We start from the raw sequence: 27683 nt of genomic DNA on the forward strand, positions 1-27683 counted from the left end.
ACCACCCCAAAGTTGCTAGGGTGCCATTTTTCAGATTTAATTCTCAATGACTCATGCAGACATCACAGCCTGTCATTTGTCACACATCCTACAGACTGTTATTGCTACAGATAGCTTGCAAAAGTCGCCTGTCATTTTCTCCAATGTTTCATTTCATCTTTACCTATGACTTTAAAGATGATTTCAATCTTTTGTGTATTTCTCTTTCTGTATATTTATCGACCTTCACATTTTATTTGCTGACCATATCTCATATGATGTTTTGGTAGGATAAGAAACTGCTTAAATTTTTAAACCATTCCATCATATTCCCTTCTGATACTACATAAATTTGGAGTGTTTTTAATGATCTCAATAGTCTTTAAATTTCTGCCTCAATATTCCTTCTCTCTCATATAAATGGGCTAGAATTAATTGAAGTTCCTTTATCAATCATCAGTGCTAAATCTTTTAGCCCAGCTTCTCAGCCTTTATAGTAACATTTTATAGAGGTAATCCCTCATGCTTATAATATATTCTCACCTGGCCTCCACCTCTTAGAATTCTACCTTCAAGATTTAACCCATATGTCATCTTTTACCAAGCACTTGTCCTGGACTTTCTGTTACTGCTATTCTTTCTCCCTAAAATATCTAGGATCTATATATCTGCTTACTTCTTTGCATTACATAATGGATGTAATCTATAAGTGAAGTGGCTGGTTACCATTTGTGGTTCTGTATCTCCAGTGGCTAGCACAATGTTTTATGCATGTTTTCTTAATTGAATTGAAGTAAAACCAGAAAGTTGAATTGAATTGAATTTGAAGTAACACTACAAAAAAAATGAGAGCTATGATCTCATATTTGAATAGCTGTGATGTACAAGAGGGCATATTCTTGTTCTCCCTTGTTTCCAAAAGCAGACCTGGACTCATGGAGAAGTTACAAATTAGGACATTTTGCTTCAAAATAATAACAGTGGAATTTTCCACTGTTATTCCAACAATGAATGCATTAACATTTAAAAGAATGTGTTCCAGAGAGGGGACTGTAGAAAATGAATTTGGATCACAATATAACATTCTCACTCTTTTTGTTGTTGTTCTCTTACATTTTGTTTTCTTACTCATTTACTTTTTTATCTGATATTTCTTGTGCAGCAAGAGAATCGTATAAATATGTCTATACATATTGGACTTAACATATTTTAACATGTTTAACATATTAAATTGCTTGCCATCTAGGGGAAGGGGTGGGAGGAAGAAGGAGAAAATCTGAAACACAAGACTATTCAAGGGTCAATGTTGTCAAATTATTCATGCAATATGTTTTGAAAATTAAAAGCTTTAAAAATAAAAAAGAAAGAGTGCATTTCTTTCACTGAAGGAATTAAAGCAGAGGAAGAATGACTATTACTTGGGATGCTGAAGAAGGAATTTTCTTTAATTGGGTTAAAACTTGAATTAAATGATCTTTAAGTTGCCCTTCACCCCTACGATTCCAATATCATTTAAGTATGCAGACCCTTACAAACTGTATGGTCCTGAGCAAGTCACTTTACCTCAGTTTCCTCATCTGTAAAATGAGCTAGAGAAAGGAAATGACAAATCACTCCAATATTACCAATCAAATGTCAAATGCAGTTACATAGAATCTGATATAATTGAACAATAATCTTATTGAAAATTTTCCAGATTTGCAAAAATTTTCTGTTAGTTTAGAAATACTACATTTTTTATGTCTAACTTCCTTTTCTGGCATATTGTTATGATCTGCATTTTGTTCTTTTTCCAGAGATAGGGTATTTTGCTTGATATATGCAGATGATGGAAATGAGAGAATTGCATTATATTTTTAACTCAATTACTAACTTAATTTGAGGCCTTTCGGCAAGATTTTAAAGAAATATACTAATCTTCATATGTTTCTCTAGACTGATAGTTAATATCCTTTCCACCTACTTTCTAGTTAAATTATTATAAAATACTTTGAGCACCATGGAAACCAGACACTATTTGTATAAGTAGAGAGAAAAATATTCAACCAAGTTTTTATCCCAGGAAAAAAATTATAAGGATTTAAGAAGAGAACATAGTTTATTTTTTAAAGCGTTCACTTCTTTTCTTCTTTCTTTCTTAAATATTTTTATTCCTTTTATTATTGAAAATTCTTTCCATTCAGCTAAATTTCATTAGTACTTTTAGGGGCAGCTAAGTGATTCAATGAATAGCCATCTAGACCTGAAAGGAAGATTTGAATTCAGATCTGGTCTGAGACACTTACTAGTTGTGTGATAGTAGGCAAATACTGTCTGCCTCAGTTTACTCACTGGTAAAATGAACTAGAAAAAGAAATAGCAAACTATTCCAGTATCCCTACCAAGAAAACCCCAAATATGGTCACAAAGAGTCAGGCATGATAGAATAATTAAATAATTATTTCATTAATGCTTACTGTGTATTAGTCCCTCTTATGTGCAAGAAATATAAATTTTCCTGAAATGACAAAAGTCCTTATCTCATAGAGATAACATTATTTTCTATGATTTCTCTTTGACTCTCCCCCAAAACCTTTCTGTTAATTATTTACTATACATGTCTTATCTCATTCTTTCTAAAACTTTTCTCACATTTCTTTTTCTTTTCTTTTTTGAGTGGGATAAGAGCTAACAAAGTTCTCCCCTTGAATTAACAGCCTTAATTCAATAAAACAAGAACATTTTTCAGTATTTCAGTGATATCTGATAACCCCCTTAGTACTTGCTTCTGACAACAAATGCTTAATAATTTCATTGAACTCTTAAGTTATAAAAATAAGCTTCCTGGTCACATTCCAGAAAATGATGAGAGCTGTACCAGGGATTCTAATGATGTGTGTTAGTCATTTGTGACCTTTTGTACTTCATCCTTTTTTCAAGAATTTGTAAAAAGAAAAGTATTACCTCTTTGCATGATACAAATACTTTGTGTCCTTTGGCAAGATAACCATTATTAAAAGTAGGCATTTATATTTTGCAAAAGAAAACATTATCTTGATATATCAATTGACATGAATTAAAGAAAGCTATTGTATAAAGCAATTAGTGGTAAATATCATATTAAAAGATTTCATTAGATAGCATGTTGATGATTAGGATCTGAGTGGGAAAATATTATCCGCAGATTTGGGGGGGGGGGAGAGTTTCAGTAAGTAGCTCATTATTTCCAGCTAAAATTGGTGATATAAATGAGTAAATATAGTATTCAAGGAAGAAATAAGCATCTACTAAGTATTATATGCCAGACATGGTGCTAGTTGTTGGTGATTCAAAGTCTAAAATTAAACTACCTCTCCCTTCAAAATGCTTTTCTTCTAAAGGGTGAAAATATATAGGGTGTGTGTGTATACATATATATGTATGTATATATATATATATTTATATGTATATATATGCATATGTATGTATATATATGTACACATACACACACACACACACACACACACATATATATATATATATATATATATATATATATATATGAAGAGTGGTCAAGTGGCTTCAAGCTTCAGTCACACAGCAGTACACAAAAGGAGTTTGCTCACTGGGAATTCCCTATTCCAAAGGGGAGAAAGGTATGGTACTTTGGGTGGGTACCATTTACAATCTGTACCCCCACTTCCTTTACTTTCATTCTTTTTAAACTCTGGATTCAAACTCTCACCTCCTCATTCAGTTGAAACATCTCTCTTCAAAATCATTAATGATTTCTTAATTGTCAAGTCCATTGTTTTTTCCAGCCTTTAGCATTCTTAGACTCTCTACAGATTATGGTACACTGTCCTTCATCTGCCTCTCCTTGATGCTTTCTTCTCACTATTCTCTTAGTTTGTCTTCAAGATGACTAATTCTTCTTAGTCTGCTTGGTCACATCCTCATTCAATTTGTTCTTCATAATAGGGAGCAGGGGGAAAAGGAAGAAGAGGGTATGTCCCAAAATGTCTACCCTGGATCTTCTTTTTTATATAATTTTTACTTCTTGATCTCATCAATTCCTATTGATTGAATGATTATTTCTATTCAAATAACTCTCAGATCACCTACTTTCCAATCCCTTAAAGTCATAATCTAGTTTGCATCTGTGACTGCTCACTCTTCTTCCTCTAGAGTCAACTCTGATTAAGTACTGTTGATCCTTCCTTTGCAACATCTGTCTTTGTCTTTCTGTCTCTCTGTTTCTTTTTGTCTCTGTATGTCTCTGTCTCTGGCTCTGTCTCTGGCTGTCTCTCTGTCTCTGGCTGTCTCTCTGTCTCTTTCTCTATTTTTGTTTCTGTTTGTCTCTCTGTCTTTCTGTGTTTCTCCCTCTCCTCAGGCCTCCCTGTACCTAGAGACACATCAATATTGAAATTAGGCCAATCAATAATCCTACAATGGCATCTAAGTGTCCAAGTGAAAAGAGGAGTCAGTCCCTCAGTGAGTCACACTTTGTTGTACATTCATTTTAAGAAATTGCTACAGCCACCCTGAGCTTCAGCAAGTACCGTCCTGATCAGTCAGGAGCCATCAACATCAAGGCAAGACTATCCACTCATAAAAAGATTATGACTTGCTGAAGAGTGCAATGATTTAGCATTTTAGCAATAAAGTACTTTAATTAAGGTATGTGCTTTTTAAAACATAATGCTATTATAACTTAATAATAGCATATAATGTTCAATATAAACATAACTTTTATGTGCACTGGGAAACCAAACATCTCATGTAATATTTTATTGCAATATTTGTTTTATTGCAGTGGTCTAGAACTAATATCTCTAAGGCATGCCTGTGAATGTCTGTACCTCCTCACTTCCCTGACTTTCTTCAAGACTAACCTAGAATAGGGGCAGCAACTAAGTGTCCATGTGTAGATTGTAGGTTCTGGAGTTAGGAGAATCTTACTTCACATCCAACCTCAGACTTTGATACATACTAGCTGTATGACTCTGGCCAGATCACTTAATCCCATTGCCTCGAAGAAAAAGAAGGAGGAGGAGGAAGAAGGAGGAGAAAGGAAGAGTTAGGGGGAGAAGGGGGAGGAGGAGGAGGAGGAGGAGGAGGAGGAAGAGGAAGAAGAAAAGGAAAAGAAGAAGAAAAAGAAGGAGAAGAAGAGAGAAAGAGAGAGAGGAAGAGAGGAAGGAAAAGAGAGAAAGGAAGGAAGGAAGAAAAAGAGAGAAAGGAAGGAAGAAAAAAAGAGAAAGAGAGAAAGAAAGAAAGAGAGAGAGAAAGAGAGAAAGAGAGAGAGAAAATAGAAAGAGAGAAAGAGAAAGAAAAAAAGAAAGAAAGAGAAAGAAAGAAAGAAAGAAAGAAAGAAAGAAAGAAAGAAAGAAAGAAAGAAAGAAAGAAAGAAAGAAAGAAAGAAAGAAAAAGAAAGGAAGGAAGGAAATAGGAAGGAAGGAAGGAAGGAGGAAAAGAAGGAGGAGGAGGAGAAAGAAAAAGTCTCAGCTAGAATCTGCCTTTGGCAAAAAGCCTTTTATGCCCCACCTCCCATCCCACCCCATAATGCTGAAAACTCAATTTTTCAGTAGAAACGGAATCTTACTATAAATTTTCTGTTAAGGGAAATTTTTTTTCTAATTTGAAGCAAATAGTAATGGACAAAAGGAGGAGGGAAAAGGAAGATGCCATGTGTATTTATGGACAAAGCTTAGTGTTATTTAGGAATTAACTAAACCAATCTGGCCTCAGAGTATGTGCCAATCCATCTCCTCAGTGAGTCCCACTAGAGAAATAAAGCTATACCTAATGCCTACATGAATTCTGTCCATTTTACCCTCTCTCCCAAAGGACTGCATCCAGAAAATGGAGTAGGGAGGGGAAGGGGAACTATTCACTTACTCATCCTTTCTTGACCTACAATATACATCAACAGGCCTGTTATTTAAAAAAAAAAAAAAAAAGTTCAAATCTGAAAACTGACTTACATGCTGGTTGAGTCACCTTTAACCTTCATATCAAATCCAGTTTGTTCCATGGAGACCATTAAAGGTTCTTCCTCAGGCAGTAAAGCAGTTGCCCTTGGGACATCTTCTACCGCTGGAAATCCTCCTATATCTTTTTGAGGAAGGGGGATATTATTCTTAATTCTCCAGTGTTCCATCTGCAAGGATGAAGAAATTAGCTTGAAATGTGAAAATTAAGTTTCTATTCTTGATTTTTAGAAAATTCTTCCAAGTAAGATGCACACTTGTACGCATAAGAAAGCTTTTTTTTTTAAGGGGGAGGGAGAGCAACATTGATTTTCTGACAAATGTTTTCTCTCCATCTTACCTACAAAGTGGTAAATCCCTCTTGAAAACCCATTCCAGATATTGATGTTTTTTTTCAAATTTATGAATGATTTTCACAGACTCATCATATTTCTTTTAAGAAACCAAGTGTTGTTTTGATGCCCTTTGTCCTTATATCATATTCATTTCTTGATAAAAGAAATGTGCCCACTTCCCTCTACATTGAATCCATCTTTGTGATATTAAAAAATAATTTATCCAGTAGTTACATCAATGGGTACTGTAGCCAAGATTTTGCCTGAGTCGTTTCTGACCTTTCTGCTACTGAGGGGGGAGCAATATTTCATAATGTGTCCTATAGAACCTTCCCTGATTTTTTAATTACTCAGTTTTCTTTGGGTGATTTGTTGGCTCAGATTATTAAATTCATAGTGTAGGATTCTTTAATTTCTGCCTATTTCATTCTGTGCTTGCCTGCACATCTTTCATATTTCTTCAAATGCCTCAAATTCTCTATTTCTGACAGAACAATAGTATTCTATTACTTAAGAAATAGTAGAGACCAGTCTTATGGTTTCACTGGCATAGGAAACTCTCTCGAATAATGCTAATTAGCACCTTCTCAGTAACTTATGGTCTTACATGGATGTCTAGGGTGCTGATGGGTTCAGTGATCTGCCCACCCTGCCAAAACAAATCAGAGGCAGGATTTGAACCTTTGTCTTCCTATCTCTGAAGCCAACTCTAGCCAAAGTGGCTCATTGCATCCCAACTTTGATACACCATTGCTTTGGTTTTTCAGACATTCCTCAATTAATGAGCATATACTTTGTTATTTATATCTCTTAGTAGGAATATTCATTTAGAAAAAAATCATAAGTTTAGAAAAAAACAAAGTGTTTAACCTTAATTTTTGGTTTGCTTTGGTTAGAAAAATTAAAAACCTTAATATGGGATCTATATTGTAGACTCCAGTCATGTACACATGGCATTCTAGGATGAAGCCTGATATTAAAGGTCATCTTCCCTTGTAAAGTGTACCCTTCAGGGTTTCCTAAGGTTATTTCCTTTTTGACTATTACAGGGTTTCTAATGGTTCCAGCTATTATTCAAGTTCATGCTCATTCCATCTCACTTGAAGGAAGGAAAAAAAAAACCTTTTGGCAGTTGTCTCAATTATATTTAAAGTAGTGGATAAACCATCCTTATTTTTCTGACTTCGAACACTAATGAGATCATTAACTAATGCCAAACAATCTGGGCTATCATTTTCATAAACTACTCTTCATTCACATGCAGGAAAGCTTAGGGCTATTTAGTTATATAGACATGATAAAGACAATAATTTGCAATAAATGATTGGGATAAAATGTTATCTTATTTTCAAGTAACTCCACCTGAGGGGATTTAATTCCCTCTGTCCCTTGTCTCACACATATGTGTATTCAGATATACACACTTGTGTATACACAGGTATACAGACTATTTAAGAGACTACAAAGAATTGGGGGATTTAAAAAGATGGAGTCTTCAGAAATCCTGAAAATTAGAAATCATTAAATGTGAAATGAACTGATTTTCAGTTCTTCCAAATAGCTCATCAGAGTTTCTGAAATAATTGCGAAAATAAGTAATTTGACAATAAAATCCATAGACTTTGGGTTCAGAAACCTTTCTCCTAGCAAGTAGGAGAAGAGTTAATAAGACAACAAATACTTGTAAGTTCAATTTACTTAGCTGTCCTATATTCTAAAATAACTTTACCCACAAAGACAATATTTTTCCTTTGGTGTGGAAAACACAGCATAGTCAAGATAATGAGAACAACAACCAAAAAGAAAACATATTTGAGGAGAAAAAATGTTGCTAATGGTTTTCCTCTAATTCTATGTTGGATGCATGAAGGTCCTGCCTTTCTAAAGAAAATTTAAGGCTTTGGACCTCCCTATAAACTAAAAGATGTGAAGTCCACTCTTCCTCTTGTGGGGATAGGTGACACTTATTTGAGTACTCCAGAGAAGTTTTATAAGCACATGTCCAAGCAAAGCCATGCTTGATAGTACCCAGATGCAACCATTGGATCGGTGACCTTACAGTGGTCATGTGAAACCAGCAGAGATCAAAGCTCAATGAGTTTACATGCCTCATCTATATGCTGGGGAGAAGCTACATATCTTGTAAAGAGACATTGAACTGTTTTCAATTTTTAAAAAATACTATAAATCACATCAGACCAATAGGAAACAAGCCAAGAAGGACCCATGCATTACCATTAATGAACCAGTAACAACAAAGTTGTCAATTACACCTCCATGAATATCTTTGGTCTTATATATTCACAATGTGTGTGCTCACATGAATGTCTTATGGATACCCATGTTCTTTACAAAGTATCCCTCCATATATTTTCTTTGATCATAAATATATACTCTTTTGTGCTCTATTCTACATATGTTCCCTAAGTAAGCCTGTCCTTTTGTGGGATGAGGTATGCTCTGTGAAAGAATAAATAAAATGTTTATGGAAAAAAACATACTGCTACCTTTAGAAAAATGTAATTTCTTTAAATCTCTTTGATTTAGCAGCAATTGAAATGTGACCTCTGAAGTTCAATGTCCATTAAAACTATGTTTCATTAGGATCATTTATTTTTTTAAATTTTTAACAAACTATCTTTCTATGCTTTTCTAAAATACCAAATAGTTCCCACAAAGGTGAATTATCACTCTGTATTATTCACAAGAAGATTTGAGCCTTTGTATTTACCTCACCATTCATTTTCTGTGTAAAACTATTTAAACTTCATCTGAAAACTGCTTCTTTATAAGAAACTGCTATGAGTTTTTATGTTATCTGCTGTTCCTGTGGTTTCCAGAATCCAGACACCAGTACCTAGAATTGTTATCTCTTCTTGGGAGTGGATGATGATAATAAAAGAAGACTGAGAGGCAGTTGCTGTTCTCTGACCTCCCTACTGAGAGGCTGTTGTATTGTCTGACCTCTCTCCTCTTCCCTCTGCCTCCAATTTATTTCATTCCCAGTCCACAAGCAACACCTGTGTCAGCAAAAGCTGCCCCCGCAACTCCCTCAAGTGTCATAATCCATAGCTTCAGAGGCTCTCGGAGAATTGACCTGCCCTTTCACCCAGGGATGGTCCTTAATATTGTTATTTTCAAAAAGTTCTTTTTCTACAAATATTATATATCAAAATTTTCACCTTGAAGAGGGATGATATCTTATATGTTTTAATAATTAATATAAATCTTTTCTTTTACACAAAATAGCTTTGTAATATATCCTCTTTATCACATATAGTAAGGAGAGGCAAAGGAACATAACACACAAGGACTAAAGTAATGGAAAGGATAAGCATACAGCAATTAAGAAGAAATGTTGTAAGATAACCAGGAATAAACATGTCCCAGAGAAGAGCTATAAAATTTCTTCTCTCACTCCCACATTCAGACTCCTTTGCAAACATGACAGATTCACAACTAGGGAATATTGCAGATAATGTCAGATTTTTAATCTATTGATTTTTATTGATTTTTCCCTCTTTTCTTTCTTCAAAAAAAAAAATTTCTTTGTCTGAGATACAGCTCTCTTGGAGGGATAAAAGAGAAAATCAAGATGGATGGGAGGGGACAACAAAATATACTAATACAATTTATTATTAAAAATGATACCCATGAATTGAGGAATTACTAGATAAATTATATGAAAATAATATAGAATATTATTATGCCATAAAAATTATTAACATAAGGAATTCAGTAAAATATGGGAAGACCTATTTGAAATAATAAAAAATGAAGAAAAGGGTAACAATAGAATAATATTCATAATGAAAGTGATTGAAAAAAATATATAATCACATCATAAGGCAATATAATAACATGCACCACAATATAAGTGAAAAAAGAAACATGAAAAGAATATTCGACTCAAATGAATTGTAATAATCTTAAACCCAGAAGAATGGGTATGAAATATACTCTTATCTCCTTTTTCCAGATGCAGAATGTTGGATACACTGTCTGACATGGTTCATATGTTGGTCCATTTTGCCTGTTTTCCTTATTTATAAAGGTATATTTATAAGGTATTTGAAAGGAAGTGAATCAAGAAATTACTATGGAATAAAAAATTAATAAAACTCAAAACCAAAACAGTAGAGCTAACTTGTGACTATAATTATTATTCATTCTTTCAGGAATTATTATGCACCTATTTATTTAACTTCATTAAATCCCATAGTAATTTACTAAGTAGTTGAAGCACTACAAGGTACTATCCAAAATGCTGATGATAGTAATATTTCCCAAGTTTAAGGAATTCAGTATTTAATGAGAGGAGAAGAGGAGATGCACAAAGAAACTCAAATATAAGTTAGAATGTGATCATAGAAAAGATATTATTTCGATGATGAAAAAATCTGGCACCATGAGAAAAAACTTCACAGAGAAGGTGGTACCTAAAGTGAGATTAAAGAAAAAGATATATTTCAACAATGGAAAGGAAAAAAGAGAAGGCTTCAGGCACAGAGGACGTCCAGGGTGGATGGAGGCCAGGATCAAGGAGCAATTATACAAAAGGGAGTTGTATGAAGTCTGGAAGGAATGGTTGGGAGGAACTAAATTGCTCAAAGGCTTAGTTGCAATCCTAAACAATCTATATTTTATCATGGAATCAATAGGGAGAATTGAAAATCACAGAAGCACAACAGAACGGTCAGTCCAGAGATGTCTTGAGGAGAATATTTTAGCTGTTATTTGAGAGATCAATTATCAAGGGGAAGAGATTGAAGGCAGACAACCAAATTAGGAGGCTGTTATAAGAGTTTTGTAGAAATGATGAGGGTCTGAATCAGGACGAAAATAGAGAGGAGGGATTGAATGATCATGGGATGTATTATGTAGATTGAATTGACAGGATTTGTCAACTGATTAGACTTGGGACTAAGAAAAAAGGAAGAGCAAAAACAGATTCCAAGGTTGTGAGTTTATGTGGCTATGATGGTGGCAGGGTCATCTAGAAAAGGAAAAGAAAATTTAAGAGGTTTGGAAATCAGTTCCATTTGGGATATGTTGAGTTTACCCTTAACCTTGTAAAGCATACAGTCCAGGAGAGGATACAAAAATAAATACACTAAAAATATAATGCAAAATAAAAGTTCACAAGAGGAGTTCAAAGGACTCTGGTGAAAATCACTGGGGGTTTGATGGAGGAGATCAAATTTATTTAGAAATTGAATGAGTTTTGAGCAAGGGAAGCCTTGAATCTGGAGAATAATGTGAGCAAGATCAAAAAAATAAGATATTTGGTTGAAAAGTGAGAAAGTTCACATTTGTAAGCATGGCAATTAATCTAGTTTCAGTGGAACAGAGAATATATGAGGCGGAGTGAGAAAACTGACAAATAGGATCAGACAATCATAGATTTAGACTAATAAGATCTTAGAGGCTTTCCATAGAAAATAGGAAAAGGGAGGGGGAGAGATTAAGTGTTGTGATGAAGGTCACAATTAATAAGTATCTGAGACTGGGTTTAAAGTCAGGTCTTCCATGGAAAGGCAAGGAAGCCCAAGTTTGGACAAAACTGGCTCTCAGACCATCAACCCTGCTACCCATTAACCCAGAACCTCCTACAACTACTGTACAGAAAAACAATCCTTGCAAATCTAAGAGTAGCCATCTAACATCATCTCAAGGACCACATTTGCTGAAGATTCATAAAAGACAATTCTTATCACAAAAGTCCTCAGTGTTAGTAAGTGATTCCATAATAGAAATGACTTGAATTTTATCAGTGGAGATGAGATTAAATAAGATGCATTACCACCTGCATTTCAAGGACCCTGAAGACTTTCTTCATCTGTATCATCTTTTCCATTAAGACACGGACTACTTGAAAGCAACAACTATCTTGCTTTGGTGTTTGAAGCTCCAGTTCTGAACTGTATTTTGTATGTAGTGCTTAATAAATGGAGTTTAATTCATCTATTCATTGTTGAATCCAAGTGCCGTAGCCATTATGTCATGTTGCCCAAGAATGAAGGCAAATTGGGAAGCAATAAATGAGAGAATGTGGGAATGAATGAATAAATTAAGTCTCACATGCCAGGTCAAAGAGTTTAATACACAATGGAGAATAACAGATGGATTTTTGAACATCAAAGAGATGTGATACAGGATTCTCTGCTCCAGGAGGACCAACTTGACAGTGATGTGCATGATGGATACAGAGAGATCAGTTTCAAAGACTACGGAAATATAACTGATGATGACCCGCACCAGCCAGTGGTTTTAGAAACAGAAGAGAGCAGTCATTCAACAAGCATGTATGAAGTACTAAGACACTAAGGCAGCAGAATTCACAAGGTAAGACACCTGATTCAGAAATGAACCTTGATACCTTTGATCATGACTCCAACATTCTAGTCAATGGTGCAGGTCTGTAAAAAAACAAAAAGCACTTGTCTACAGCAAACATATCCAGAGAATTAAATGTCTAGGACATGGATAAAAACAGGCAGAAATCAAAAAGTGAACAGAATAATTTCTTTTGAATTGCTGCTGAATACTTGGCAATTTGGCACAGAAAGTAGTGTTTACTTTCTCGACAGGAATAAACAGATAACCAAGGAAGAAGAAAAACTTACTTTCCACATTTCTGCTTCTCACTATTAACTTGTCATTGACTGCCAAATTTGCCTTACTTTGGCACAATAATTTTGCTGAGATTTCAGTTATGTTTTTACAAAATCATGGTAATTAAATTCTAACCATCTCATCAAGATTTGTTTGTTTTTTTTAATCAGAAACCTTAGAACTATAGTGATAGAGCACTATATCAGCAATCAGAGAACCTAGCTCTCTTACCACTTTTGTCACCTTGGACAAGGTATTTCATTTCTCAGGGTCTCAGTATCTCCATCTGTAAAATGAAGAGAATGGACTATCTATGGTTCTTAAATGGGAATGTTAATTATTTTAAAAAATATTTTGATAGCTACTTCAATATAATTGATTTCTTTTATAACTGTACTTATTTTACTTTATGTGTTTAAAAATCTTCTGAAAAGAGGCCAGAGGCTTCCCCAGAGTTGTCAAGAAGAACATTACAGCAAAGATTAAGAACCCCTGGAGTTACATGGTCTTAAGGAATTTTGAGGCACTGAATTCTCTGATTCTATAAAGCTAAACAACATCTTGGTTAGCCATTTACTTCTCAGCTTCATGATTATAACTCACTCATAATCCTTGCCTTCAAGGATTGCAAATTGTTTTCTTCACAATAGCCCTATGAGTATCATTAGTGTTTCCATGCTACAGAGAAAGAATACTGAATATATATTCACTATGAGACCCAACTGACTGGGACAGTCAATTGACCTTGGAAGAAATTATTATTAATAACTGGCAATTTGAGGAGACTCAGCGTGCCCCTTTTTCTTTTTTCAAGATCTCAGTCTTGGAAGTTCAAACTAAACTTCTCCTCTATATTGAACCTTACAAGGAATCTGTAGTATAAGGTGAATTCCACTCATTCACACTCGGGTACAAACAGATCTTTTTGTATAGATTGTCTAAGAATGGGGATTGGGGGGGTTAATCTCTTTATCCAAGACTGGTGTTATAGCACTTTCAGGGTCTCATTAGAGTAAACTCACTTCTTTTTTCTAAAGTTCACTTCTAATCAAACTGTAGTATATAAATCTTTAAAATAGCCACAAGGTCCCTTTGAGGGAACAAGAAGATAAGGAATCTCTTTTTTTGGTCAATCACATGCTGGCCGTGATTGAAAAAATTTATTATGATTCTGTCCAAATTATTTTAATCACCCCAACATCAGTAGCAAAGCTAACTATCTGAGACTTGATGTTTCAGGTGAGTTGCTTGCAAAGCTGGAATTTCCTTGAACCAATAAATCAAAGGTATAGTCCAAAAAGAAAAAAGACAAGAAAATAAGGTTGAGTTCATATACCTAAGTAGTAGAATCGGGCCAAGTGCAACATTCTCAGGTCATGAGTTTCTAAGCTTAAACTCAATCCATTAAGAAGCATTATTACATTCGTATTATGTGCCTGGCACTGTGCTAAGGGCTGAGGACAAAAAGAAAAAGTCCTCAAGGATCTTACATTCTAAACAGGAAGACAATTTAGCATATACACAAAAGAGATATACAGAGCACGTATATCATAGACTAAACAGGGAAGCCATTACATTTTATGATCCCCAATGCACTCTACCACAGATTAATTTAACAGCCAGAGCAAAATGCATTCAGGATGCAAGTGATTCCTGATACTGCATCTTCAGAAATAGAATTCAGTTCTTTCTTGACTAATGAACATTAGTCAACTGGGAGATTCAAAGGGAAATCATCCCCCTGATAGCACTAAATTCCCCGCTCACTTTCCCCTCTGTGATAATAATGGAGCAATATTTCTACCTGACCAAATATTCCAATCAGAGAGCCCCAGACGTCACTGATAGAAATGCTACCATCTGCAGAAGAGGCGATGATCAGTACTCGGCTGCTGTGTGCACAAGTCTCCAGAGAACTGATGCGATCCTCATGAGGTTGAAATGATTTTATCAGAGGCGGAGGCTGGAAAACTTGGTCTTCATTGAAATTAAGGCAATATTCCTGAATAAGATGAGAAAACATACCCCAGACCATCAGCTTTTAGAGAAAATCACCAATAAAAATAATTGCATTCAAATTCAATTTAGTTGAACAAATATTGAAGAAAAAATAACCCCTTTCCTCAGGGAATTTATATTCTACTGGCAAGAGGGAAATAACTTATGCACCAGTGAGGACGTATATAATGTATACAAAGTGATCAAAGTAATTTTGAGGGAGAATGACTGCTAATATCTAGGGGAATCAAGAAAAGTCTTAGATATGTTGCAACACATACTGTGTGCTTTGGGAGGAAGCTGGGGATTGCGTGAGGTAGGGATAAGGAAGGAGTGCCATTCTAGATATAAGGAATGAACAAAGTCAGAAAGCATATGGAGAGTCATTTCCTGGGAGAGAGTTAGCAGGCCAATTTGATTGGAATGGAGAGGGAATAATGGTGACCCAAGTGAAATAAGACTAGGAAAGTACCTGAAAGCTAGACTATGGAGGATTTTAAATTAGCGATTTTGTATTTTAACCCAGAGACAATGGAGTGTCAAGGAGATGTTAAAGTAGCCAGGTATAACTTTTAGGAAAGCCCAACAATTTGTAATCTTTGATGATTCTCTATTGTTTCAAGAATAAAAAATAAATTTTCATTTTTTTAAAAAATATGATATGGAAATAATACAGTAATGAAAAGAAAAATTTAATGAACAAAATGGAGAACTGAATAAGGCCATCTTGACTTACACAAAGCCTGTCAGATGGCTTGGTATGGCTTGACAAGTTTAGAAAGAGGAAAAAAAATGCCTGGTTTGTTGATTTTGCTATGTTGTTTTTATTTATTGTTTATGCTTCTAGATATGAAATGAAATATGTCTAATATTTGGTTATCTGAACGTAGTTACATTAGATGGAAAAAAGAGAGACACACACACATAGGGAGAAGAAAAGAGACAGAGAAACAGAGAGAAAGAGACAGACAGAGAGAGAGAGAGAGAAGGAAGGAGGGAGGGGGAGAGAGAGATCAGTGCTTGGAGGGATGGAGGAGGACAAAGGGTTTGTTGGCCAACTAATGAAAAATATTTATGGAAGATGAAGATAAGCAATCTCAAAAGTTCTGGAGTAATTTATTTCAAATTAAACTTGAAATTGAGGAAACTAATGGGAAAAAAAATGCTTACTTCCTAGCTCATTGTTAGCTTTACATCACTGGGGAAAATGCAAAGTAGAACTAAACTTCCAAGCCTAGAATTAACATTACCTCAATCAGCTCGCACTATAAAAATGATTTGGACCTGATGATCTAGTGACTAAATGGTGGCAGAGCAGTAGGAAAGAGTTATTTTATAAAAGGTCAAGGGAAGGCAAATGGATATCAGAATTTTTAGAAGCATCTATTCTTGGTCTTTTCATATATACATTTGGCCTTTCAAATGAGACAAGCAACTACTTTAAGATGAACTTGTGACAATTCTATCAGATATTAATGTATTATGATATGTACTAGCCAAAGAAACCCACCAGATACATCAAATATACATGTTATGCAGATTTTGGAGGTACAGATAGAAAATTGGATAGTATAATTAACAATTTTCAACAAAGAGAAAGATTATATTTGCTGTTGTCAGAACTTTATATACCAGTGTTCACGAATTCTCTTCTACCTCTGTAGATGGCCTTTTAGAATTACTTTGGCCAAAGAGAATTCCTCTTCCTCTGGGCAATTCAGTGATAAGACCTTTTAAAGCAAGCAAGACTGGCCCTTCAACAACAAACTATCCAAATCCATATTCAAAACTTTTTAATGTTGGTAGTCATGTCAGAAGTCAGACTCTACTAATATGGTCTTCAAGAATGCAATGTCATCTCTGCAACACACTGTGCCATTAGAGAAAGATATCAAATTATGAATTTTGTTCATAAGGCATTTCATATTTTAAGAGATGAATGAACATTGAGAAAAGGAAGTAGGGACCACAAAAAGCCAGATACCTGGTCTCTAAAAAAAGTCATGACCAGATAACCAAAGATGCCTGTTTAAAAAAAAAAAAAAAAAAAAAAAAAAACAAGCTCTCTAGATTAGGGCAATACTACCAGTAAATTTTACTATGACTTTTGGAAAGAATTTGATAAATTTTCCTTTGTTATTGTTGTAAACCCAAGAATATGTGGGCTAGATTATTTTTATGTTGAATCAAAACTTATTAAAGGTCCAAAACTAAAAAGGAGTCATTAATGACTCAATAGGAATTCAAAAGAAGGTCCTAAATATCTGTGCTATTTACCATTTTTAATGCTGATTTGGACAAAGGAGTAGATGGCAAATTATAAAAATTTCCAGAAGAAACAAAGATTGATGTCAGATACAGGATTTAGAAAGGTCTTGAGAGAGAATTAATTTGATGAAATTTAAGAAGAATAAATATGTAGTATTATACATGGGTTCAGAAGAGCATCTTCACAAGTTGGTACAGATGTTGATAGAGAAAAGTTTTTTTATGGATAAGATCTGGGAACAAAAGTGGTCTGCAAGTCAGTATGAGGCAGCAGAGTGATAGGAGAGCCAAGAAAATGTGCGCAGCATTAGGTTGAATTAAGAAAAACAGAGCAAGAAAGAAGAGATGAAAATGCTTCTATATTCTGCCCTGGTCAGGTTATAAGTGGAGTATTGTGTCTAGTTTTGGCTTCACATTTGAAAAAGGACTTTAATCCAGTGGAGAGCATCCAAAGGATGAGACAACCAGGATAAAGAAAGGACTTGTCTTCAGCCCTATGATGATTGGTGGAAGGAATAGAATATATGTAAAGGGCTGAAACTCTTAAAACCTATCTCCCTTCTCCTGATCCTGCTATAAAGTCAAATCCTCTGGCCTGTCTCACCCCACCCCTTAATCCTTACCTACAATTATCTGTATACACCAAACTTCGAGCCAGCACTGAACAATGAGAAGGGCCATTTTTCCAAACATATGCTAATAGAATCATTGTCCAATAGGTAATTAGCCTTAAGTGCTAGGTTGTCTGATTCAAGCACACCTTTAAGAGTTTCAGACCTTTACAGATATAGAACAGGATTTTAGAAAAGAGGTCTAAGGGGAGACATGAAAGTCATCATCAACTATCACTCACATAGAAGAGGGATTAAAACAATCCTGCTTTTATCCAAAGGCTAGAACCAAGAATTATGAGTGGCCAATATCAAGAGGAAAGATAAGGCTTAATGCAAAGGAAAAACTTCTTAATAATCAGAGCTTTGTAAAAGCCAATTAAGAGGCAAAATGGATAGGATCTTTTTTTTTTTAGTTTGCTAGATGTTGAGTCAGGAAGATTTGAGTCCATATGGAGACTCAGATACTAGTCATATGATCCTGAGCAAGTTACTTAACTACTGCCTGTTTCAGTTTCTTCACCCATAAAATGGGGATAGACAGATCTACCCTCCTAAGTGGTTGTGATACTAAAATGAGATGATATTTATAAAGCACTTTGCAAGCCTTAATGCACTATGCAAACACTGTTATTAAAAGTAGAGTAGACTACTTTAAAAAGTAGTGGATTTCTCCTCATTGAAGTTTATTAAGCAAAAGCTGGATGACTTCTTTTATGATGAATTATAGAGGGAACTATTAAAAGTTATGGGTTGGACTAGGTGACCTCTGAGTACCTTCCCAATTTGGAAATCTTATGGTAAAATTTGTTTTTTAAATTAGAAAAAAATATTATCTAAGCTCAGTTATACGAAATGATCTTTTTCAGCTAACTAATTACTCATCTCTTTTCTTATAAAGGAAATAGGGCCTAATTTACAAGTATGAATGACAAAAGAAGAATTGGAAGAGTAAGTCAAGAGAGACAAGACATACCTCTATGTTCCATATTTTCAAGCAGCCATTTGAATCTCCTGTGACAAGGTGCTGATTCATCTTGTCAGTGGTCATGATAATGGGTCCAGCTCCACTGTGTGCCACAAACTGAGCCACAAGCTGTTTCTTAAATACATTCCAGAACCTGACATAACCAGATCCTCCACAAGATACCAAGTTGGCTCCTCCTAAAATGAGTAGGAAATTCATAAAAATAATGTTAGTGGTTAATGATAACATTTCAAATCTTTAGAAAGATTTTATCCCACCTAAGTGGTTATAGGGGCAGCTAGGTACTGCAGGAGATAGAGCACTGGGTCTAGGGCCAGGAAGATTCATCTTCCTGAAATCAAATCTGGCCTCAGACCCTTCTTAGCTCTATGACCCTGAGCAAGTTGCTTGATTCTATCCATCTCAGTTTCTTCATCTGTAAAATGAGCTGGAAAAGAAATGCCAAACCACTTCAGGACCTTCACCCAAAAAATCCCAAATAGGATGAAAAAGAGTTGGACATGATTGAACATTGCCTAATAATGATGGTAGCATGATAGAAAAGTTTGATATCAATGGATTTAAGTTCAAATGCAAATCCTGCCTCTGCTGCATACTACCTATGACTGTAAGCAGACCACTAACCTTGCTTGGGATTCAATTTCTTCTTCTGTAAAATGAAGTCTTGGTCCACATGTTCCCTAGGGTCCCTCCACAGCTCTAAATCTATGGTTCTATGATACTATAGTGTTAAGAGCCATAGCACTGGTAGAGATGGGGAGGTGTATATTTATATATCCCCCACCCACCCCTAGTTAATTTAATCTAGAAACTAGCTGTGAGCCTCTTGGGTGAGAAGAATATAAAAATGGTTTTTAGGACCCTTGGCAAGGACTTCCTGAGACCCCAGGAAACCTTCCTACAATCTTCTTTTAAGCTCCTTGCCAGAGGCTTTTATCTGCTTTTATCTTCCTGAACTGCTTTTTAACTACTTCTGGAACTATTTTTACCTAAGGGTATTTTTATATCTTTTTGTTGAATGAATTGTTTATTTGAATCCTTGAGCTCAAAATGATCCCCAGATGTGACTGAGACTTATTGAAGTCACGTCAGGTCGCAGGTCAGCCAAAATTTCAGGGCATCTCAGTCAACAGCATTTCTCCATCAGGATAAGGATTAAAAGACTGAAATAAATTTCCGTTGGTAAGACTGAGTATGTAATCATCTAAGTAACCCATTTTCTCTTCTGTCCACATTAAAGTGAGGATTTTAAGTGAGAGTTCTAGACTGTTTTTTTCATAATCAACTGTCTTTATATAGTCATTTAAACATTTCAATTATACCCTCTCTTAAACAAAAAGCATTTTCTTTAGAAAAATCGACTTCACGCCACAGAGAAATAAATATTATTCAACATGGATTTAGGTGCAGATGCACAATTTTAAAGATATAGACTTATCTATATATCAACATGCTTAGAATTCTATTTATGAGCTTGTTTTAAACCTTTCATCCATTTTTCATGAGTGATGAACTCATATTGGAAGTCCTTATGGAACCATTTTTTTGTTTATGGGCTTAAAATATCCTTTTCATTTTCTAGCCAGTGTGTGCTTTATAGATATGCCTTGCTTAAATTATCCTTCAATGCCAACAATCCTATTATTACATGAAAAATCTGCAGATGGGTTCAAATTAGCTTCACAAATGTGCTACCGATTCACACTCAGGTCTGCTTAATGCAAAAATAATGGAGTGAAGTCACTGTGGCAGAAACATTTGGGAAATACCAACAACATTAGAATGAATTAATGTGGAGAAAATGGGGGGCCATTTTGGATAATAGTTCCTACCATGAATACTAGTGAGATTTAGAAATGAAGGAGGTTTGGGGCGGGGGGAGGAGGTTCTATCACACTTGTCTCAAGATATTTCAATAATTCAATTGTATTCACAAAATTTTACTAGGTATTATCTACATTGACTTTTTTAATGTGTGGCAAATGTTATGGGAAAGACATATGGATTTTCAGTCTGTAAGATAGAAGGTGGGAAAGTGGATACTGAGAGAAAAATTGCCCTATATTTATTTCTTCTGAGTAGGTAAGGATGGCATTGTGGTTGACTTCCACATACTGAAAAACAATAAAAAACTAACTCCCACACCAAAATGAGATGCTTAATGTAGATCAGAGTGTTGAAGAGAGGAACAAACCCTTAGATAAAGATATTGACTTGTCCAAGGTCACAGAGACAGTAAATAGAATAGTTGGCATTCAAACCCAAATCCTGTGAATCCCAAATACAGACTTCTTACCACAGCTTTGAATGTTTCCAAACTGTGTGGTGCTTTCTAGTGTCTCTGAGTAGATAAAAATCATATCTCCACCATGCTAATCCATTTGATGGAAAGGAGAATAAAAATCAATCAACTGATTTCCAATTACTTGCTAGTCTCATGCTAGATGAACTGATATGTTTGTGTCATCATTTAATGTTATTGGTGCTGTCATTAGAACATTGAAAGATTTTTATTCCCCCTTCCTTACCTCAAGAAGGACTTTGCTAAAGTCACCAAACCGAAAGTGGCCATGTAGTATGATAATAAGCTGATTGGGCATCAGATAGTCTGTGTCCCAATCCTGGCTCTGTCACTTACTCCCTGTGGGATATTGGGTAAATCATTTATCCCCCAAAGAACTCGATTTCCTCCTCTATGAAATGAAGGTATTGGACCATGTAATCTCGAAGATACCATGTTATTCTAAACATGTGATCCTGTGACCTGCTGAACACATTTAAATAAGGAACCAAGAGAAGGCTACTTGAAACCAAAGAAGAGGATGATCTACAACCTGATGAGGCTCTTCCTGGGACAGAGGAACAAATGCTGCTTCAAGAGACAGAGGATTAAATCCTTAACTGCTAAATGGGCATCTTACTACCTCAGTGACTGGGCAATCATTTAAGTTCCATAACCTGCATTTCCTCTTCTGCCAAATGAACAGAAAGCTGATCTCCAAAGGTTCAATCCAACTTGATATCTATGATCCTAAAATCCTATGAATCGTGCTTTTGGTGTCATTTAGGCAAGTTATCCAAGGACTCTGAACCTCAGTTTCTTCATCTATAAAATAGGAATCTAATGCCTCTAATATTGACCTCATAGGTTTGTTTTAAGATTTGAATGAGATGTATGTAAGCACAATAGAATCACTATCAACATAATATATAGATAGATATATACAATATAACAGATCACTCTCAACACTCAAATGCTATTAATGATATTATATAGACTCAAATGAGTTTAAATCCGGCCTCAGACACTTACTAGCTATGTGACTCTAGCCAAGTCACTCAGCTCTGTTTCGTTAAGTCTCTTCATCTGCATAATGAGCTGGCGAAGAAAATGGCAAATCACTTTGCCAAGAAAACCCCAAATGGAATCATCAGGAGTTGGGCACGAGTAAAAAAAAAAAAACTAAAACTAAAACTAAACTAAACTAAACAAGAATGAACTACCAGTCTAGACTAGAGGCTGAGATGTTGTTTTTAGGCTCCTGGTCTGGATCCCCTTCCCTGTCCATTTCCTTGTGCTGAACTCTTTCATACCTACCTAATCCCACATCTGCTTTTCTTTCCTACTTAAGTTGGCCTTTTGGAAGCAGTCTTGGACTTGCTTACTTGAATTTCATATCTTCTCTGCATCCTCCTGCTTGACTTGTCCTGCCTCCAGTTCCCTGCACCACCTTCCAGGGGAGCAGTGCTTCTGGAAACTCATAAAAACAATGGCTTCTGTAGCTATTGCTGTTCCCAATCTCTTCAGCTTCTACTAATGCTGAGGAGCTATAAAAGAAACCTTTCCCCACCAAAGAAAGCTCTTAGTATGGTCAAATAATTCAATGTTGGAAAGGAGGTTTATCACCATCTACCCTCTTGTAGTACCCTAAGGAAGACTGAGCCTTTCTAAATGCCCTGAAGCTAAATCCTCTTGCATGCAATGATCTCCCAATTAAAAAAAAAAAAGAGAGAGTCTGGTAGAGTGGGCAGGTAGGTGGTATAGTGGATAGAGTGCCTAGCCTGGAGTCAAGAAGACTCCTCTTCCTAAATCCGAATCTAACCACCCTGAACAAGTTACTTAGCCTTGTTTGTCTCAGTTTCCTCCTGTGTTAAAAAGACCTGAAAAGAAAATGGCAAATTAGTATCTCTGCCAAGAAAACCCCAAATGGGGTCACAAAGAATGGGACTTAACTAAAAATGACTTGACAGCAATAACAACAAATCTTGGGGCAGCTAGGTAGTACAATGGGGCACCAGCCCTGAAATCAGAAGGACTTGGGTTCAAATCTGATCTCAGACACTTAATACTTCCTAGCTGTGAGACCCTGGGCAAGTCACCAAGTCACTTAATCCCAACTGCCTCCGTAAAAAACCAAAACCAAAACAAACAAACAAACAAACAAACAAAAAAACTTGGTGCAGTATGTATTCAGGAAGACCTAGATCCAAAATCTACCATATACACTTACTTAGCAGCTAGGTAATTCCACGTTAGTCCCTTAACTTCTGAGTGCAGTAGATAACCAAGACAATAAAGTACAAGCTATGTTCTTATCCGCATTTGATGTGGGAAGCTTCCTCATTTAGGTGCTTCTTAAACCAATGAAATGCCCAGAGCTATTCTCTCTCTCCCGGGGCTGGCCCTCCAATCAGTTCTTTGATCCATAACCCTCCACCTGTCTCTAAGGTCTAAACAGAAAGACATCATCCATCTCCCAAAGCATTCTAGCTTTATATTCCCTTTTTCCAACATTCTACAAGCAGTCAAAGGCAGCCAGCAGCATCAAAGACATTTTACCTGTCACTGCAATATTTTTCCTGGCTTCAAGGAAGGAAAGTCTCATAACAGCATGATTTCCCTCGGTGGTGTCAATCTCAGAAGAGCTAAGTCCTAGAAGAGTCTCCCCTGCAGAGAGGGAAAGAAGGTGCCCTCTTTCAGCCCTAAGTTGCTTTTGAGCATCTGCATCTCCATCTGAAAGAGAGATGGAATGGATTGGGTTAACATGAAGGGACATTCACTTTTGAAGCTAATTTCAGACAGCTATAAGAATATGTTGGTTGCCTCCATCTTTTCTTCCCTAAACAAAAATCAGTGATTTTTAGAGGACAGAAGGCTGGAGACCATCACATTCTGAGCCCTCTCTGCAATATCCTAACCAGGGAATATCCATCCCAAATGGCAGGTGCACTGTAGCTTTGTTGCTCTCAGCACTTTCTCCATTAATGATGATCTGTGCCTTAGCAAATGGTCTTCCTGAGTTGGCAACAGCCTAAAATTCAAATGCCAACTCGATAATCAGCCTCACTGAATTCATCGAAAGTGGCCTCATCGCCATTGACAGACTGGGTCCGATCATAAGGCCATTCCAATTTGATAAGACTTAGCAGACTTTGTCCTCTCCTTGCTTAGCCTCTCAGAATAACAGTAACAAAAATCATCATTCTAGCTTACATTTTATGGAGCTTTTCCCATTTTAGAGATTGGAAAACTGAGGTTGAAAGAGATTAAGTGATTTGTCTAAACTCAGAGAGTTAGTAAGTGTCTGAGGCAGGATTTGAACTCAGGATTTCCTGAACCCAGGTCTCTTGGCTACCTTCAAGACTTGCCTTTTTATAAGATGCCTTTCCTGATACCCACTGCCGCCCATATAAGGTCATTTCCCATCTAACTCGTATATATCTTACTTGTCCAGAGTTCTCCCACACATTATCTTTTGCCTTTCTTCCTGTCTCCAATACTTAACACAAGAGGTATTTAATTAATGTTTTATCTAAGTTACTCAGTGGATAGAGCACCTAGCCTACAGTCAGAAAGATTTATCTTTCTGAGTTCAAATGTGGCTTCATAATAGCTGTGTCATTTAATCTTATTGCCTCAGTTTTCTCATCTGTCAAATGATCTGGAAAAAAATGGAAAACAATCCCAATATTTTTGCAAGAATAAGAATTATAATCCTAAATGGGGTCACAGAGCATCAGATATGACGGAACAACAAATAAATGTATATTGACTTCCTGACAATTTTTGCCTTTCTTTGTCATCCCAGCTTTGAATGCAGCATCTGATCTATCTTAAGTGCTTGGTAACAATAATAATAATAGTATTTATTACTTCAAGGTTTACAAAGCACTTTAGGCATTTAGGGGGTACAGTGGATAGAGCACCAGGCCTACAGTCATATCTGAGTTCAAATCTTGCCAGCTATGTGACCTTGGTCAAGTCATTCAACCTCTACCTCAGTTTCCTCACCTATAAAATGGGGATAATAATAGCATCCACCTTTACCAAGTTGTTATAAAAATTAAATGAGATATTTGTAAAGCATCTAGCACAGCGTTTAGCACATGGTAGAGATTTATCAAATGCTTATTTCTTTCTTACATAGTCGTTGGTTCATTTGATCCTTTCTATGGGTAAGAGCTATTAGATCTACTTTACAGATGAGAAAACTAATTATAGGACAAATTAAGTAACTGTCCAAGGATCACACAAACAACTAAGTGTGTGAGGTAGGTTTTAACCTCAAATCTTTGAGCTAAGTTGGTGTTTGTAGACTAACTCCTCTTGAGAACCCAAGATCACTTACTCATGAAAAGACACTGAAGGAAGGTGCTATATAATAGGCTCCCTAATAAATGTGTGTTAAGTTATTCAAGTTCCCTGAGTAGTTCCATAGATAAAGATGCTTCTGTTTTTTCATATATAAAATCTACTCATTGTGGCCAAGACCTCTCCTGGGGGTCTAACCAACATCAATCAAACCTTTTGTAAAACATTCTAAAACTCCCATGTGCCAAAACTCCTCTTCAGCCAAAACCACATTGTTAGTATGGGTTTCTGAACTACAAATCAACAGACACTTCATATAGTAGCCCAGCAAAAAGCCCCACATGCAGCTGCAGCTCTATGTGGGTAAGGTACTCCTAGTGTGCATGAGTCAGGTACTTCGACATCTTCAGCTCATTACTCATCATCAATAACAATCCTAAAGAATTTTTAAGGAGCATCAGCCATGCTTATTGTCTGAAGGTTTAAGATGCCAGCAATACTTCGTGTGAGTGAATTGCTCTAGAAGGCAAATTTCTGTCTAAATTGGAAGCATTATTCCATTATGCTTTTGCTAAACCACAATGATAGAAAAAAATAGAACCCATTTGTTTAATAAAGTACAGTTACTGGATTTTAAGGATATGATTTGCCCAATGAACCGAGCAAATCTTACAAGCTCTTCTCCCTTATCTCTTTTCTATGACTCTTTTTGTATATTTTGAGTCTATGCAGGGTAAAATAACCCATAGACCAAAATTGTATTTCTCTTATGAAATTTTCCACAATCGCCTTCATCCAGGCCTTCAGTGTCTCATCTAAACTATTACAGAAGTCTCCTAAATCATCTTCATAATCTGATCTCGAATTGCTCCAATCTTCACTCTATACAGCTATCAAGCTGATATATAGATAGATATAGATATAGATTCTTGCATATATGTATAATTTTGAGTCTTAAATTCTTTTTTTCTCTCCATCTCCTCCATCCACCCATTGGGAAGGAAAACAATATGATGCCCATTATATATGAGAAGACATGTAAAACATATTTCTATGTTAGCCATGCTGTAAAAAAAAAAAAAACTGGCAAGAAAAATAGAGAAAGTAAAAGAAAATCAATCTGAACTCAGAATTCAGTTCTCCCCTTAGAAGTAGAGAGCAATTTTCATTCTGAGTCCCTGGGAAATGCCTTGGTTCTTTGTAAAGATCAGAGTAACCATTGCACTCATTAGAATATATGCTGGGTTTTTTTTTTTAAACACAGACCTGATCACATTTGTCCCCTACTCCAGAAGCTTCAGCAACTCCCTATCTCCTTCATTATAAAATGTAAGTTGAAAAACACTGAAAGCCTTTCATAGTCTGACTCAAGTCTGTCTTTTCAGGCTTTCCCTGGATAATAATGCCTTTCCCTTTTCTTAAAAATTATGTGCAAAAATCAAACTGGAACCCAAATATGACTTTCTATTTCTGACCTCATGACTTTGCACAGGAATACCTTTCCTTCTCATCTCCTCTTTGAATCCCTAGTAACTTTCAAGGCTCAATTCAAGTATTCAATTGATCAAGACAAAAGAGCTTTCTTGATCATTATTAATGGTTCATGCAGTCATTGTTTATGTATTTGGTCCATAACCTGTGCCTATGTTTCTTTGTGATGTGAATGACTTGTGCCTCAAATAGATTATAATCACCTTAAGGGCAGGAACAACTGTCCCTAATCACTGTCACTAATACTTATAAATACTGATTGACTGTTTGAGTGGAAATTGAGTAAAGAGAATAAATTGACATTTCCCTACTTTGTTCAGATTTTAACAAGAGTAGGAAGACCTATTCAAGTAATGTTGACTCTCCATTCTCAAGGTCCTTATACTTATACAAGGCCAACTTGTACCTGTCACCATTAGACCAGAGTACGTTGACATAAATGTTCATCTAAGAAGTTTATATAAATATTGGTTTTTATAGTCCTTGATAATCTTCCTTTAGTCTAATTTTCCAGAAATATCACATTATTTCTCTTTCATGAGAAGCAATATGGAAATATGGATAGAAAGCTAGCATAGAGTTTAGGAAGAACAGCATATACCAAAGTCTTATCTCTGACACATGTGGACTAAGTGACCACAGGCAAGTTGCTTAACTTCCCAGTGTGCTAGGAATATCTTTAAGAGAATATGTTTCAGATTAGTTGCTGATCTGCACTGTTATAGAGCATTTCCTCACTAAATGTTCCCTATACTAAAAAAAAAAAAAAATAACATGTACTTGGTTCTTTTCAACAATGACATCAAGGCAATTCTAATAGAATTGTGATGGAAAGAGCCATCCACATTCAAAAAGAAA

At 35.7% G+C, this 27683-nt stretch overlaps 1 protein-coding gene across 1 annotated transcript in view; it reads right to left on the reverse strand.

Moving 5' to 3' along the window:
* The window catches only part of WDR49 (WD repeat domain 49), a 138285-nt gene that overhangs the window by 22802 nt on the left and 87800 nt on the right, over positions 1-27683 (reverse strand). Inside the window, exons 11-14 of the mRNA XM_031961115.1 lie at positions 23583-23750; positions 18731-18918; positions 14682-14879; positions 5922-6097 (exon numbers count right to left, since the gene is read on the reverse strand). Coding sequence (XP_031816975.1) covers positions 5922-6097; positions 14682-14879; positions 18731-18918; positions 23583-23750 — 730 coding nt within the window. The remainder of the gene's footprint in view (positions 1-5921; positions 6098-14681; positions 14880-18730; positions 18919-23582; positions 23751-27683) is intronic.

The sequence above is a fragment of the Sarcophilus harrisii genome, chromosome 3, assembly GCF_902635505.1.
Source record: "Sarcophilus harrisii chromosome 3, mSarHar1.11, whole genome shotgun sequence".
NCBI classification, from domain to species: Eukaryota; Metazoa; Chordata; class Mammalia; order Dasyuromorphia; family Dasyuridae; genus Sarcophilus; species Sarcophilus harrisii.